The sequence below is a fragment of the Pelophylax lessonae genome, assembly GCF_965119305.1.
Source record: "Pelophylax lessonae genome assembly, chromosome: 2".
NCBI classification, from domain to species: Eukaryota; Metazoa; Chordata; class Amphibia; order Anura; family Ranidae; genus Pelophylax; species Pelophylax lessonae.
The window spans coordinates 596273719-596291579 of NC_138769.1; the positions used below are offsets into that span (position 1 = coordinate 596273719).

Below are 17861 nucleotides of genomic sequence, written 5' to 3' on the forward strand. Positions count from 1 at the left end.
TAAAAGCATGTCAGAAAATGGCTTTAGATAGGAAGTGACAGGACAGCGTCCTGATTAACTCTTCTACTGCCAATCTACCTTGTATGTGCTTGATGGTAATTGAGGCAAGATCTTATTAAAATGAATGCAGGTATAGTAATTATGATTTCACCAGGTCAGTGCAAGTTTTACATTTTTGCCATTTAATATTCCCAGAATTCTTTATGGATCCAGAGAAATAAAAAGGCAGCAGGTATCTGTATTTTCCTGTACTCATTAAAAGCAAAATGTCCAGATAAAGGACAATACCAGACTAGAAACTACTAACATTTTTTTAATGAAATTATCTGTAATTAACAGATTTCTTACTACTAGGGAAGACATATTATGTAATGTTAATATAAAAAAAAAATTATAAATTAATGGATAATATAATTATTCTGTAGGAACGAAACAAATAGTTTGACAGGTGAGGATAAGTGTAGATGGAATGATAACTTTACCAAATATTGGGGTTGATTTACTAAAGCTGGAGAATGTAAAATCTGGTGCAGCTCTGCATAGAAACCAATCAGCTTCCAGGTTTTATTGTCAAAGCTTAATTGAACAATCTGAAGTTAGAAGCTGATTGGCTACCATGCACTGCTGCACCAGATTTTGCACTTGCCAGTTTTAGTAAATCAACCCAAGTGTATGGGACAACATGTGGTTTATTTTCTAAAGGCAAACAGACTGTGCACTTTACTTTGTTCCAGAGCTTAGTAAATGAGGGAAGGCTCTGCTGACTTCCATCATCCAATCACGTGCAAGCAAAAATGGTGTTTTTGTTATTATTTCCTTGCATGTGATTGGGTATTCTTCGCATAGTGAAGCTTCACCACATTTACTAAGCTCTGGAGCAAACGCAAAGTCCACAGTCTATTTTTCTTTAGTAAATCAACCCCTGTGTGTCTTTTTAACTTTGGTTTTGCAATCTTTTTAATATAAGCTCATAACACAAAAGTCAATACAAGAATATATCTTTTTTTTACTTTAACTTTTACTTTATTTTAGTCTCATAAGCCTGAAAATAACTGGAAAAAAAGATCCATATCCTGGAGTGGATTGAGCCTCATTCGATAATAATATAAGAACTTTGTTCATTTTTTCCCACTACTAATATGTAGCAGTTCAAGCACCCAGAAGCAAAGAAAAGGAGTAGAGGAAATAGTTAATTCTATAGCTTGCACTGTCCCCACCCTTACCTCCCTTTGGCAAAATAGGGCAGCCAATGGGGAGCCAGTCCAGGTGAGACTGAGGTCCGCCCCTCACCTGGCACAATGCAGAACAGAAAGATTACAGAGGCGTTCTGCAGGGAATACATCTCATCAGACACTTTCCCTCGCCTGGGAGTTTTCTTGTGCGTCCTGAATAAAGGCAGCTTACTAGGGTGAACCCTTCCTGGGATCCTGCCAGGATCATTCTCCTTGAGCAGAAAGGGATGAGGAGTTGGCTTCTACATGTATCCAAAACTCTGTAATCCCTTAGTCCTGCAGCTGCCTTCCTAAATCTCCAGCCTAGTGTACAAATAGGAAAAACACAAGACTTTCTGGGATTTCTGAGCATCTCCAGGATTATTTCTTTTCTGTTCACACCATTGGACACTAGCTTGGCCTGTCAGCATTGTTTTTAGGGCATCATCATCCTCCCCATCCCGACAGCCTCCCTAGAAATCCGCAAGTCTCTTTCTTATGCTCTACACACCCCCCCCTAGGCTCGCCTGCTGCACAATCTGTCAAAGCCCTAACATTTCCTCTCCTTTCTCTGTGCTGGTAAAGGGCTTTTCCAATTGCTGCTGGAAGAAGAGAGGGGAACAGAGTGCTTGAAAACTGACTGAAAGAAAAAGGGGGGCTGAGGAGCGTACGGCCCCCTCCTTACAAGATCTGAGGAATAGCGTCCTGTGTGTGCCAGACCCTGCAGGCTGAAGTCATGATTTTGGGTGAGTGAACATATTTTTTCCACCCTTTTCATTTTATTACATTATTTTTTTTTTCCCCTGCAAGCTTTTTGCAATTGTGCGAAGCAGTAATGGAATCTATTGATTGTATGCCTCTGCATCACTTTACTAAGCTCTTTTGTCATGTCTTGCTATGTTATTTTTATCTTCCCATTCACAGAAATTCTCTGTCTTTGAAGCTTGCTGTTTCTTTCATTGCTGTTTGGTTCTTTTCATTTATTTTTACCCACCCCTGTTCTCACTTGGCCAGCTCTTCCTTTCATCTCTTCTTTTTCCCTTTCTCCAACTGTGTCTCTGGATTGTAGGATAGGGGGGGAGATAGACTGGTGCTAACCCATCGCATCCCCAGCACTTGAACAGAATAAGTTCTGGTCCTACTGGAAGCAAGACTGGGAGCTCGCTGTTCCGCAACTCATGCTGAGGACAGTGGCCTTCGCTGACCCCTTTGACTCCTCATTAGGTTCCTCCGGTAGTTTATGCTCTGATTCCGCTTGGATGTCTTGCTGTGCTCTTTCAGAACTCATTGGTCTTGTAAACACTTGTCTGCATAGTAACAGTGACTAATGCCTCGTACACACGCATTGATTATTGGCCGGGAATTTTCGGCCAACATCTGATGCTTTCGACAACCGACTCCGACTTTTCGGCCAAATAAAATCTGGTGTGCAGGCTTTAAAATTTTTGTTGGCCGTCAACACAACGGCCGATTTTCCATCAGTCAGTACAGATTTCGGCAGACAAAAATCTGATGAGCATGACTGGGCATGCTCAGAGAATAAAAAACACACGGAAAGTAAACCAGCACATGACAACACTTCTGAAGTAGATTTTTGTTGGCCGAGAAAATTCGTGTGCAGTCTAGGCACATTCCAACCAACAAAACACAACTTGGACAAAAGTCGGACCATCGGTCGGCCGATAATCGTTGCGTGTGTACGAGGCATTAGACTAACCGAGGCAGAGAAGCAAATACAAATCTGAACATTACGGTTATGCTATCCACAAGTATAAATAAAGTTTAACTTGGCTTGAGGAATAAACTCCTTGTTTTTGGGATTTGTTATGGACGTAATAAGGCTCTACTGTGCCTTTTTAGACCAATCTAGCAACAAGACAGCAAATATATCAACTTTGTAAATACGCCTGTATAGTCTATTGAAGTATCCATTGTGCCCGATGCAAAATGTTCACGTGTGGGAACTGTAGGAACCATGGAACGTTGTTCCTGCATCAAGAATGGACAACTGTAGAGAGACCACAATGGCAAATTGAAAAATGTGACCATTTCCCACTGGACATTTTAAAGCACATAATGAATACTTCAAAAGCCTTTATGAGCATTAGGAGACAGAGCAGGTAATGAACAGCTTGATCTCAATGCCCTGCCGTACAAGCTCACATGGATTTTAATATACTTTTTAGAGAGCTACCCATGCTGATATTTGGCTCCTGTACCATTGACTGGCAATGCACTATACAGTATGTTGTGTTTTATTAGCTGCCATATGTTGTGTGTTGGCTGGAAGTATATGCAGTCTGAATATTAGAACTGGGCAATGTGCGCTAAGTGTAGGAAGGTGCTTTATGTAGCGTAACTAGGTTATATAGTTGATTAGCTGAAAGATAAATGTATAATGGTATTGACCGGGAGACAAGACAGTTCTAGCAGTTATATAACAAATACGGCAGAATGAGATTCTGTATTTTATATGAAACATTTCAAATATGTATTATTTATACTTCCACTTCCATTCTAAATGAAGAATTTCAAACATTTATTTTTTTATACTTCCACCCACCAGAAAGAAAATCAATCAGCCTTGTTGATAGTGGCCAAACGGGCTTGGCAGTTATTTGGCCATGTAAAGGCACTGATTAATACTGGCCGCTGGGGAGTAGAAGCATTTATTGTAATGGACACAGCTGCACGCGTCCCTCCTCACCTTGGCTGGCCACCAAGATTTACAGCAGCTGCGTCTCCGTATCCCCATTGTAATTATAAAGACACAAGAAGTCAGTGTACCTGTCTTCATTAGGACCTGGCCAATACCGGAGCCTTATCAAAGCAGAACAAGTAGCAAGGTGTTCATTCCTAAGAGCAGTAAGCCATACCAACCAATCACAATTCACTTTCCTGAAGTCAGATCTGCACTTGATGGATTTCCATGTCTTGCTATGGGTTGTATACTTTAGAATTAGCTCTTTATTCCTTGTGCTGATTACTGATTTTTTTTGGCAGCATTGCAACCAATCCAGGGCCTGATTCTCATAAGCCTATTTGATTAGGCAAATAGTGTATGCAGGGTGGAGTAGCCCACAGCAAGCATGCGGTAGTCATTTTTCATTCAATAGTTCTGAATTGATGGAAAGTGAAATCTGATTGGTGGATATAGGTCTGAGTACTTTGCTGTTTATACTGCCTTATTATTAAAACAATATTAAACCCAAAAGCAAACATTTAATATACTGCAGCTTACAAATTCTTAGATGGGATGGCTGCATTAGTTTGCATTTTTAGGCTTTCTTTCTTTTATTCTGCCTAGAGATCCGGCTAGTAGGTCTGTTGTTTTACAAAAGAATAAGCTCTCCTGCAGATGTAGCAGTTAGAGGGATGAGAACAACCATTTACAAAAGGACAGGGGTGCCCACAATGGTCAGCTTTTATTTGTTTATGTAAAACCTTTAACCCAAAAGAAAATGCTTATAAAGTATGAGCTGGAGTTTTGCTTCAATTTGTTGAGTGTACCTAAATCTGCTAGTTCGTCTAACACTCCCCTTGCCCCAGCCGCCCCAGCCATCCCCCCCCCCCCCTGCCCAGACTGACTCTAAGTAGTGAATATAAATTAATTTATTATAAGAATTTATATAGCACCGACAATATTTGCAGCACTTTACACTCACATCAGTTCCTGCCCTCAGGGTGCTTATAGTCTAAGGTTCCAATCTCGCATGCATACACACACACTGGGCTTCAGATAGGTTACAATAAAGCTACCAGTATGTCTTTGAAACATTGGAGGAAACCTATATGAGCACAGGGAGAACATGCAAACTGCATGTACGTAGTGTACTTGTTGGGATTTGAACCAAGGACTCCTGTGCTCCAAGGCAGAGGTGATAACCCCTAAGTCACCATACTGTCCCCATCCATCTGTAGTTGTTCTAGCAACAGTAAAAGGAAATCAAATTTGTCATTCTTGGTAAAGCAGTTGGCACGCTATTATTTGCATGTTCAAATGGAAAGCGAAAAAGCTGTGGCGGTGGGAGCGCCTCACTTGCTACCCTGCCTTGAGCTGCACTGCCTTCTTTGGTACAGTCCAGCCTGGTCTCAAATACCCATTGCAGGCAAAAGTATTTTCAAAATGGCTGCACTTATGGTGCATTTATTATTACAGTGTAATCTAGGCACTGACAGACAAGAAGAAAGATATGGCAGAAGCTTGAAGGAAATTATAAGCATAGGGCATACATGACCCGGTGGAAGGAAAAACAGGCAGTAGGGGGTTAAATAAGTTGTTGGGATAAGAGAGGTCAGGACTCTTAACTTTTTGGCAGAGCAGACGAGGTGATGGGGAGGAGCAGGAGAGAGAGTAGTTGGAGGGGAGAAGTGAAGGGGCTTCACTTGCAGACTGGAGATCATAGGAGAAACATCTGTCTGGCCATCTCCTCCGTTTTGGGCCTGTTGAGAGAGAGCAATGAGTGAGTTGGATCTTCTATTAAATCAACTCAGAGCTGCTGCTGCCACTTTACATGGCCCTGAATGGGTACAGAGCCAGGTAGCAGCCTCACTGCAAGGAGTTCAGGCAGGACCCCCCTCAGCCGGGGCTTGCCACCACACGGGCTTGGGAGTTCATGTGGTGGCAGGCCCCGGGTGAGGGGGGTCCTCCATGAACCCCTGGCAGTGAAGCTGCTACCTGGCTCTGTACCCATTCAGGGCCATATACAGCGGCAGCAGTACACTGGAGGCCCCTCTAGGCCCACCTGTTAAGCAATTGCCTACTACTGTGAGTGGTGGCCCTGGGAGGAATCCCCATCCAAGGCAGAGCCCACAGGAGAGAGAATCTCACCATGTTGCAGTCATGGTCCCCTCATCCATAGTCTGGTCCCAGGTGTGAGCGTCTGGCACTGCTGGCAATGAGCTGGTCAGCATTTCAGCTCAGCGGGGGAAAGTCTGCACAGCGGGCGCCAGCCTCATTCTGCGGGAGAACAGCGGCATGGGATATCATGCTCCACTGCTGGGGGAGACCGGCGGTCGAGGGGGAACGCCTACAGGTCCAGGTCGTGAAGGGCCGCACTTCCAAATGCTAGGAGATCTTTAATATTGTAAAACCATCCAACAGAGGAAATCAAGGAGACTTCATGAAACAAGGAAGCCTGTGCGGGCTGCCAGAGAAGCGACCAAAATGAAGGAGAGGGAGACAGAGCTGCTGCGGCCGGCTCTTAGGCCCTCAGGGTACCCCAGCACAGGAGCAGCACATGCAGTGTCCAGGATGAGGAGTCGGTCGGCTGGCAGGGGACAGCGGCTCCACGGACAGGCAGAGGTGTGCTCTGAGGGGGATGTCAGCAGCTCTGAGGATGGGGAGCTGGAGGTGGAGACCCTGGCGGCAGCGGGGGCATCAAGAATGATGGCTGGCATGGCTTCCTGCCCAGTGCAGCCCGCTGAGTGTACTGTTTCTGATTTGTCTTGTTTTTCTTCTGGTGTGTTGGGGGGGCTGGGGCCTAAGAGCAGGTGGCCGGTTCAGGTCATGCTGGCAGGGGCCTCTGGGATAGTCTGCAGGACCTGCTGCAGAGATTGGAAGCAGGGGTGACGAGGGACTCCCCGCCAGTATTTTGCCATGGGCTCCCCTCAGGGAAGGGAGACATTTTCCGGGAGCATTTGTGTCCCTTCAAGAGCTCTGTCGGTAATGCCAGCAACGGTAGTCACGGGTACTCAAACAGACGGGGACATGGTGGCAACTGTAGCGATTACCACTGAGACTTCGAAGGATGAAGACAAGGAAGTTGAAAAATTTGAAAGGGTGTGTATGTGGAAATATTTAACCCTGCTCCCACAAAATTAACTTGGATCGCGTTAGACCGGACGAAAGCCAGAAGGAGGATAAGGAGAAGAGGAGGTACTGGCTTATTCCTCCTACGTTTGCAAATTGGTTGCAAGCATTTGCAATTTTTGTTAGCATGATCAAGGAAAAAGCACTGGAGAACTGTTCAGCCCTGTTTTGCTACTTGGAAGCCTTTAGTGAGGCTCACAGGGTATACAGGGGACTGGCAGACTGGCATGGATCCGCTATGACCAACAGTTTAGTTAACAAAAAGCCATCCCCCCTTCCATTCGCTGGAATCACAAAGATATGATGGATGGCCTCTGGATGAAGTTGATGACTTCTTTCAGAGCTGGGAGTCAGTTTTTTCCTGGGTGGGGTCGAGAGTGCCTCTAACTCTGGATCGCCGGCCCCTAGAAGGAGGGGGATTTGTTGGCAGTTTAATGAAGGAATGTGTCAGTTTGGAAGCGCCTGCCGCTTCAAACACGAATGTTCAGGCTGCAGGGGAAATCATTCCCTCATTCACGTTTTAGACAAGGAAAAGGATGTGACGGCGACAATTCTGGAAAAAGGGAGGACGCCAGTGAGGCTGGAAAAGACGCATCCCAAGTACGTTGCGGGAGGTCCCTCCCATTTCCAATAATTTATGTTCAGCACATTTTAATCTGTCGCTTGTGTCAAAGAAGCTGCTGAAAGAAGTGACCTTGGGTCGCATGAGTGGCTCATTTCCTGCCTCCTCCACGGCTTGTAGTTTCCCTCCTCTTCCGCGTCTTGTAGTTCCGAAGAAGGAGCTAGAATGATTCATCATCTATAGTATCGAAAGGATATTCAGTGAATGATGATATTGACCCACTGGAATGTGCAGTTACATCATTGGACGCAGTTGTTTCCTGGGTACGTAGATACGGCCAGGGCTCGCTCATGGCTAAATCTGAATCGGAATTCCGGCTGCTCCCAGTCCATCCTCAGAGTTTCCATTTGCTAGGATGCTGTTGGCAAGGTTCTTACTTTGAAAATCGTTGCTTGCCAATGGGTTGTTCTATCTCATGTGCCCTGTTTTGAAACGTTTAGTTTGTTCCTTGAGTGGACGGTTAGGGGGGTCTTGGGGGGTGAACTCAGTCATCCACTATCTGGATAATTTTTTTGTGCATTGAACCGCCTGAGTCAAGGACTTGTGAGATCCTGCTGGGGACATTGCAACATCTTGCGGAATGTTTCGGCATGCCTTTTGTACCGGACAAGACGGAAGGCCCGGCCACGGAATGTGTTTTTTCTCAGAAACACCATCGATTCAGTGGCCATGGAATACAGATTGCCTATGGATAAGTTGTTAGCTCTGTGAAGTGGGACAAGCATGCAGATAACAGAGGATTAAGTTGCGGGAGCTACAATCCCTGTTAGGTAAGCTAAATTTTGCTTGCAGAATTATTCCCATGGGCAGGATTTTCTGCAGGCGTTTGTTAGCAGGTTCATCTGGCATCAAGGCCCCGGGCCATTATATGCGGCTTTCCATGGGGCTCAGGGCCAACCTACATATTTTGGATATTTTTCTTGAATTTTTTAACAATCATTCTTTATGGCTTTAGAGTCCAGTCAGCAATGCAAATCTGGTCCTGTTCACAGATGCGGCGGGTTCAGCAGGATATGGGGCTTATTTTCAGGGGCGTTGGAGTGCTGAGCCATGAGGAGTGGCGTGCCGCTGGATTTTTGAGGAACCTGGTCTTACTCAAGCTATTTCCCATTGTCTTGGCAGTAGAACTTTGTGGGGAGGCCTTTCAGAACAAAAAAGTGTGATGCAATTGTTACAATATGGGCATGGTTTTAGCAATTATTAACATCCCAGCTTCCTCCCCACCGGTGGTTAGGTTCTTGGTTTTGGGTTGTTTGTGATTGAATACGTTCATTTATGCTGTTCACATCCTTAGAGTTACCAATAAATTAGCAGATGTTTTGTCTCGTTTTCAGTATGGTCAGATATGGTGGCCCGCACTGCATAGAGAGGGGCCAGGTCGGTGGAGAAGTTGAATAATGCCAGGATAAAGGTTAAAATTAAGGAGGTGGTCAGATTCATTGCTAGGAATGGTGGATTACTGGTTAGGCAAGTGGAGCTGGAGACGGACACATGGTTGTACCTGAGAGGAGATGGAGTCCATCTCAATGCAGTGGGTTTTGACCTGTGGGAGTGGGATTACAGGATGGTATTCAGAGGGCTTTCCAAGTGTGGCGGCGGACACAACTGTAAGGTTTCACACTTGTGCCGCTGTGGCGGTTGGGGTCCTTGACGAGGGTCCAAAACATTGTGTTGAATGATAAAATGGTGGGACCTATCTTAGGTATGGAGTCCTATGGTTGGTCTGGTTCAGTCTAGACCGACCGGGTAGTGTAAGGTGGTAGGGGTCTGTGGTCAGTTAGGATAGTCCTCGAGGCTGTTTTTTGGCGGCTGGGGACAGAAACTAACCTAATGGTACCATAGGCTCCAAAGTTGTGGGAGATGGTATTGTCAAGGATCTGCAACCATTCTTTGATCTGGATTGGTTTGACTGTTTTATGTATTTCTGTTATTTATGGTTTTGTTTAATAAAAGGCCAAACTGGACCTTTAATCCCAACGCTGAGTTAGTGTTCTCATTTAAAGGTGAAGGGGGGTGGTGTTGGGTACTGATCCAGGTAATATAGTTAAAACGGGTGGGATCTGAACTACCCTAGTCATGCAAAAAAGTAGATTCCTAGCCAAGAAAAAATACACAGGTATAAAAAGGCAAATTACTGAAAAGTGAAAGTGATACCTTTAGTGGCAAGCTTTTGGGATGCTAGTGTCCTTCAGGGATTTTCATTTGTTAACATTATAAAAAAAAGGAGCCCAGTGCCCCAAAAGCTTTTAATATTTTTAGTTTGGAATTTACTTTCACAATACCCTTTGCCTTCTCTATCTGTGCCTTCTTCCTTGAAATTCCAAGGAGCAAGGTAAAATAATAGCGGATGCTTACTGAGATGCCATTCTTGTTAATACTTGTTCCTTCTGAATCCCTACTGTATATGTTTGCCTTCTATCTGTAGTCTTTTATATATAGCTTTAATTATCTTTTATTGATTATTTTCTGCATGCTGCATATCTATCAGGGTCTATCATTATGTACACATTCAATAGAATGGAAAAGGATGAATGAGGAAGAATACAGAGGCTTGGTGTACCCCAACAAATACATCATTTAAAGTATATCTAAAGTCATTTATTTTCATTCTAAAATAGAACAGGGCTACTACCCCAGTCAGTTGTTTGCTGCTGCCTGTGATTATCAGTCACTCTATATTTGTCCTGACGACTGTCTCTGGGACTGAGGGGTGAGAAAAAAAACTACAATTCTGAGTTGTCACTGGAACTGGAATAGAGGGGAAATCTTCCAATGGGACACTTGTTCTAGGGACAACTTTGTAAGTATGGATTTCTCTCACCTTGGATAGAGCTCATCTCACTTCCCAGAGACCCTTGCTAAAGGAAAATCTCCCTATTGGGATACAGACAGCAAAAAACACTTAACAAGGAGTTTTACTATTCTGTACGTTCTCCATTAATAAAAAAAAATTGGATCGACAACTGTTGGTGGTAAAAACATTTTTATGCATGGACCAAGATAAACAAAGATGTCTTTGTGGTCAACCTTGATATCAAAGTCTCCTAAAAGGGTGCAAAAATGATAAGAAGTTGGCGTAAATGCTGGCAATAGGTCTGGGTCCTAAACTAAAATAGAACAGGGCAAAGGATAATACAATTAGTTTATATTTGAAAAAAAAAAAGTCCATAGGAAGTCCATAGAGTTCAATTTAGAGCAAACTGTGCTGGAAGCTGGGTGTGGGAGCAAGAAGACAGCTCTGGGGAAAACACTGGAAAAAAACACAAGCGCCTACTAAGTGTAGAGCCTACTAAGAAGGAGCACATGCTCCGCAAACGCATCAACGAATACTCAGCCCCATATCCGGGAAGCAATGTCACACCAGCCCCACTGTGCATTCCATGAGCTCCAGAAGTGCCGGAAACCACCGACAAACCAGACCACAGACCCCAACCCAGGCTCGGATGTACCTGCTTCTATTTCCCTTAGTCTCAGATGACGAAGAGGATCCTAGTGCTGTGACACTATTGATGTGCCTGTTTTTACACTACTTTTGGGAGTAGAATTTCCCCTTGTTTTGTTTCATTAAAGTTCCTAAAACCTACACTTAGTAGGCGCTTGTGTTTTCTTTATACACCTTGGGACAGCACCAATCATACCTTATATTATAACCTAACAAAAAACTCCTTTTGTTTTCTTTCAGTCTTAAAAGACTGCAATGATGATACCCTATGTAATGATCCATAAAATGGAATCTGACACTACAAAGTGAAAAAATTCAAGAGTCAGCTAAGAATGTTATCGTTTTCAGATAATATGAACGTTAAACTACCATTTAGGGTTACCACACACATCATACAAAATTCTAATACCCCATGGAATAAACCTAAATTTAAGGTTATGGCAGGGGGGTAAGGGGAGTGGAGGACCTTAAATACGAGGAACGACTACAAGCGCTAAATTTATTCTCCCTTAAGAAAAGACATTTGAGAGGAAATATGATAGCTATATACAAATATCTCAATGGTAACTCCAGTGTAGGTAGCAAACTATTCAGTCTCAGGGAGTGTAAGAGGACTTGGGGCCACACAAAGAGATTGGAACAGAAGCGGTTTAACCTTAAGCTAAGTAGGGGGTTTTTCACTGTCAGGGCAGTTAGGATGTGGAACTCTCTTTCACAATCAGTGGTGTCAACAGGAAATATTGTTGGACGTGCATCTTAGCGAACACAATATACAGGGATATGGGATTTGATTATCTACATGAACACACACCAACACATGTTGAACTGGATGGACTATTGTCTTTATTCAACCTTACCAACTATGTAACTGTGATATTTTCTTGCTTTATTGTGATAGTAATTGTAGTTATCAACTGTGTAACTCAAGATACACTCCAGCCAGAACTGTAGAATAACAATTGAAAAGCAAAAAGGCTGCCTGTCTGCTTAGGGTTTCCATTTATCATCCAGACATTATAATAGATCACCAGTTCATCCCCCCTCTTTTTAGTCTGTGATCCGGTGAACTGGAAAGTAGAACTCCTGCTTACTTACTTAAAAGTACAGTAGGGGTATTCTCAAATACACCCACTACTCTCCATGTGTTTTTTCACATACTGTGAAACAGGTTTTTAAAACACCCACATTAAGGTAAATTGCATCTACTTTCTGACTTTAGCACTATTGCAGTGTTTCCTGGATAGCATTTACGATTAAGTAACTGTGTTCTCATATTGCCTGACACTGCCTTCTGCCATGCATTTCCCTCATAAAGCGAATCAGGTCTCTTTATATATAATTATGTATAAATGCTGGCACTTAATTGCCTGTGCATTATTTTTTTTATTTAAAGTGATGCCAAGCTGTCAACCTTCCCTGACCCTTCTGAAATTGCCTGCAGCGATAAAGAATTCATAAATACAGCAGTAACAGTCGGTACAGGCTTACGGCAGTTTATAGAATTTATTTTGAAAATGTTATTGTTACACAGTATTGGGTTTGTTTGGTGGCACAGTTCAGTTATTGATCATTAAGGAAAATAATGTTCAAACTTATATTTCATATTGGAAGTGGTAGTTTAATTATGAACTGCCACTTACTCCACGGAGTTTGAACTCCACCTTTGACTTGTGGCAGAGCGCCTTTGAATCCCTGAAACTTAGGCTGTTCTATTTTGCAATCGATGACTAGCTTAGAAGATTGCTGGCTTTAGCCTCCTCCTCTGGCTGGCGGGAGTTCCACGTGCTTTATTAAAGTAGAACTAAAGTCTACAATACTTACCTCTTCTTCAACAGTCAGAGGTCCCTTGCAGGCATCTTCTACCCATAGTTATCCTGGCACAGTGTTTTTTAAGGAAGATTGAGAGCAGGCAGGTCATTTTATTTCATTGAGATATGTGACGTTGGGGTTGAATTACTAGAACTGGAGAGTGCAAAATCTGGAGCAGCTGTGCATGGTAGCCAATCAGCTTCGAAATTGAGTTTGTTCAGTTAAAGCGGAGTTCCAGCCATTCACTCACCTGTCCAACGGTCCAGCGATGCGGCCGCCCGAAGCCTCGATCCTCTCCCTCGGCGCCGGCATCACTGCTATGGGCACCCGGCTGTGACAGTTTGCGGCTTCACAGCCGGGTACCCACTGCGCATGTGCGAGTCGCGCTGCGCGCCGTGATTGGCCGGCAATCTTCTGGGACCTCTGACGTGTCCCAGAAGATTGCAGGGAGGGAGGGGGAGAGGAGAACTTCCGTTCAGGGTGCCGCGGCGCTCCGAGCGGAAGTGGGAGCGGGTACCTGTCAAAGCTAGGTACCCGCTCCCCCCCCCAAAAAATGACATGCCAAATGTGGCATGTCAGGGGGTCAGGACTCCCTAAAGCGGAAGTTCCACTTTTGGGTGGAACTCCGCTTTAAAGTGTTACTAAAATCACAATAGTCTGTATATGCAGCAAAGCATGCTTGTTATACTCACTCTGGAGCCTAAGGGGGTAATCCTCTGCATTGTGTGATCCTGTCTTCTCTGATCCTCCCCTTCTTCCGCAGTCCCCAAACCATCTGCTGATATAACAGAGCCTTAGGGACAAGCTGCACATGCTCAGTTTGGTGTGTATTGCTACAGAGTTTTTTCTTTACTGGGAGAGCGAATGTGATCAGCACAGGGCCAATCAGCATTGTCCAGACAGGGAGTCAGGGGTCCTACAGCCTCATAGGACAATCAGGGGAGAATGAAAACTCTTCCTACAAGCTTTTACCACCGGATACTGATAGAAGTTACAAGACTGCTATATATTGCTGATGAAAAAAGGTATTTACAGTGTATATTTACTAAGACTATTGCATTTCCATGTTCTGTGGGAGACCAGATATAGTGAATGCAGGGTCCTGGGTTTAGTAACATTTTAGACCAGGCATGTCCAACCTGCGGCCCGGGGGCCACATGCGGCCCGGAACCCCAGGCAATGCGGCCCACTGCCCCCTGACAATATTTTTTTTTGCTAGGGAGGAAGGAAGTCGGGTAGGGGGCATGACCACTGCGGCTTCCAACTAACGGTAGGCAGAGGCTGCCTCGGAGGGGAGGGGGGTGGGGGGAGGCGAGCATAAGCAGTGTTTCTGACTCCTACCACCATGACCACTTCAACTCACTGAAGTGGTCAGGGTGGTTAGAGTGTTCCTTTAATTTCTCTCAGAAGAAGTAACCCTCTGTATACTGATTCCATTTCATTTGATCATCCTCAAGTTGTGTTAAATTAGTACGGGGGGTGCAGCGGTGCGGGAAGGGTGCGGCGGCATTTTATTACTGATATACCTTAACTATAGTATATATTTTATATTCGGCCCGAGAAAATTTCTCTACACTTAATGTGGCCCAGAGAAGCCAAAAGGTTGGACACCCATGCTTTAGACTATGAACAAGCCTGGAAGCAAGATAATTAGCTTCTATGCAGAGCTGCACCAGATTTTGCACTCTTCAGTTTAAGTAAATCAACCCCATTGCATTTTTTGTTCCCCAATAAAGAGCCTGCCTGCTTGCAGTTTCTTAAATTAATACTCTAGTTCTGCTTTAAAGAGAACCTATTGCCAGACCATTTATTTTAACAGAAGCTCGCCCAGAAGATTATGTGTTCATTTAATGTATTTTATGCATATTATATATCTGTAAAAGACTTCCTTTGTGTAGATATCAAAGAGCCCCATTACTGCTTATGGGCTTTGCCATCCTTGATTTGATATCAGCAGACTTATAGCTGCTACTTAAGTAACATTCTATAGTAATCCGTTTCGCTCCTCCCCCAGCAGCCACATCAAAGGTTGCATAGGGCGGAAAGGGGAGGGGAAGAGGAGCTGGGCCAGCAGAGAATATTTAGACACTCTCAGTAGAGGAGAGGGCTATGACATGCAAGGAGGATGGGGGCTGTGCTAAGTAATTGACTCTCCTGGAGCAGCCAAATTTTCTACAAAGTTGAAAGGCACATTGCAAGTTAATAGAAAACTATCTATGGTAAGGAACAACCCTACGACTATACATTTAAAATACTTGATATTTCATGTACATGCAATGTTTTTTAAGCTCAATTCTAAAAGCCTAGTCATAATAACTCATCTATGTTTTACTTCTGGTCAACCAGATATTCACCCCCTGCATGCGCATAAAACGGGTACTTGACCAGGCATAGCAACCGGCTGGATTTTGTATTCTGTTTAGTCAAGTAAAAACTTATTTATTAATTAGATTGTGAGATATCCAGAGCCTCACCTGTAACTTGAGCCACACAGTGAGAGAGCCATGCTTGCCAGAGCTTACAATTCCATATGGAGTTACAGTCTTCAATGATCTGTGGACAGAAGAGCTGTCTTACCACTCCATTGGCTTGCTGCAATTACAAATCAATCCATGGGCCAGTCAACAAATATTGATCGGATGGGACCTGAAATCCAATAAAGCACTAAAGTCAACAAATTCTTGCTTTAAAATTTAATCTAATAGCTTTTATCAATTTCACTAGACATAAAAATCGAATTAAATAAAATTAATTTAGCATTTAAATTAGAGTACCGCCTTAAAGGGCTACTAAACAATAATGATATATTTTATAAATATTATATACTTTAGGTAAAAAAAAAGGGAATTCATAGCTGAATATTTAAAGGTTTTTGCAGGTTAATAGAAGGCGCCTATGATGAGGGTGGTATAGTGGGGAAGAGTATTTCCAAACAAAGGTGACTTCTCGTCGATCAGTCACATAGAAGTGTATTTTTTGGCACATATTGCTTAGAATGGCAACCATCATAGAAGAACAGGCTCCATAGCAAAGTTAAATGAGCTTTAAATAACTATATTTCCCCCACTATGTAACTAAATTTACTTTCATATTTGTAAAATCTGTAGTTATTTCACCTAAACATGAATTCCAAGCATGCGCTAAATAGAGAATGACATAAATAGGATTTATTTTACCATTTAAAGGATTATAAAATATGTTCAGCTAGTGTTGTGATCCCAGAACTCTTATTGGATAGCACATTTAGATCCACTACAGCAGAAGCACAACTTACTAGGAATACAACCCCAGTCTGCTGATTGGACAATGAAGGAGCAGCAGTCAACTGATGAATTATCATGTTGCTCAGTCCAGTATTTCTTATTATCATTATTAGCACTACTGGAGATTACTGGAGGCTGCTATTAACCACTTCAGCCTCGGAAGGTTTTACCCCCTTAATGACCAGCGCTTTTTCTTTTTGCGATTCGGCAATGCATTGCTTTAACTAACAATTACGCGGTCGTGCGATGCTGTACCCAAATACAATTGATATCCTTTTTTCCCACAAATAGAGCTTTCTTTTGGTGGTATTTGATCACCTCTGCGGTTTTAAGATTTTGCGCTATAAACAAAGAGTGAGAATTTAGAAAAAAAACACAATATTTTTTTTAATTTCTGATATAAAACATTCCCAATAAAAAAATTGTAAAAAATCTAATTTATCAGTTTAGGCAAATTTGTATTCTGCTACATATTTTTAGTAAAAAAAAAAAAAAAAATCCCAAAAAGCGTATATTAATTGGTTTGCGCAAAAGTTATAGTGTTTACAAACTATGGGATAGATTTTTGGACTTTTTATTTTTTTTTGTTTTTATTAGTAATGGTGGCGATCAGCGATTTTTAGCGGGACTGCGACATTGTAGCGGACAAATCTGACACTAAGTGACACTTTATGGGGACCAGTGACACCAATACAGTGATCAGTGCTAAATAATATGCACTGTTACTGTTTAAATGACACAGGCAGGGAAGGGGTTAATACTGGGGATTGATCAAGGGGTTAAGCGTGATCCTAAATTGTGTTTACTAACTGTGGGGGGGGGGGGGGGTCTCCGTGACAGGTAACAGAGATCAGTGTTTCAGCTTAGCTGAGACACACTATCCCATTGTGCCCGTCTGACAGGAGAGCCGGCGGATATTGCGCCCACTACTCCCACGGTCTGGCTCCCGCTGTGTCTAATCACAGCGAGAGCGCGGCCCAGGCGGCGCGCACGTGCTGCCGAGACCACATGAACTTAATCACGTAGATCTACAGGATTATGTGCAGCCGAGCCTCCCTGCCGCAGTAAATCTGCGTGGGGCGGTCGGCAAGTGGTTAAAGGTGAACTTGGGGAAATGTTAAACTACCTTTAGAGTGAGTCTTCCTCTGCATTGCAAGTGTTCCTTTTTGTCCATGGCATTATTAAAAAGCAGTTTTATTTTCCTTCCCTTTGTACCTGCAGGCTTCCTCCTCTCCATATAAAAAGCATTTGATATATTTTTTGCTATTGGTGTTTAATGTATATGCCTAAATTTAAGATAACATTTATATTTTGCATCTTAGGTCTAGTTAAATCAATTAGGCTTAACCTCTTGCTGCCCATGTAGTGCATATGTCTGGCGGCAAAGTGGGCGGGCTTTAAGGTCAACACACCTCTTATATGTGCTTATGGGCTGTGCTGAGAGCGCGCTCACTGAATGTTCCCAGAACAGTGACTGAGCCGTCAAAGCTCTCAGTCTATATTAATGATTGGGAGTTAGCGGGACTAACTCCTCATTATGTGACCACTGTGACAGCCAATCACAGTGGTTTAAGTGATCACCTGAGTTAAAGGATAAGTTTACCCTTGAGTTCCATGTTCCACCCATTTTTAGAGTGGAGCATGTAACATATTCCCAATGTTGCAACCTCTGCCTGATCCCACCCCTCCATGAAAGCAGTAC

The 17861-nt window shown here is 43.3% G+C and overlaps 1 protein-coding gene across 1 annotated transcript in view; it reads left to right on the plus strand.

Annotated features, from left to right (window-relative positions):
- The first annotated feature begins 1322 nt into the window (after positions 1-1322).
- ZNF385A (zinc finger protein 385A) overlaps positions 1323-17861 on the plus strand; it is a 349073-nt gene continuing 332534 nt past the window's right edge. The window contains exon 1 of the mRNA XM_082244588.1: positions 1323-1957. Within this exon, the coding sequence (XP_082100714.1) occupies positions 1948-1957 (10 nt within the window). The 5' untranslated portion in view covers positions 1323-1947. The remainder of the gene's footprint in view (positions 1958-17861) is intronic.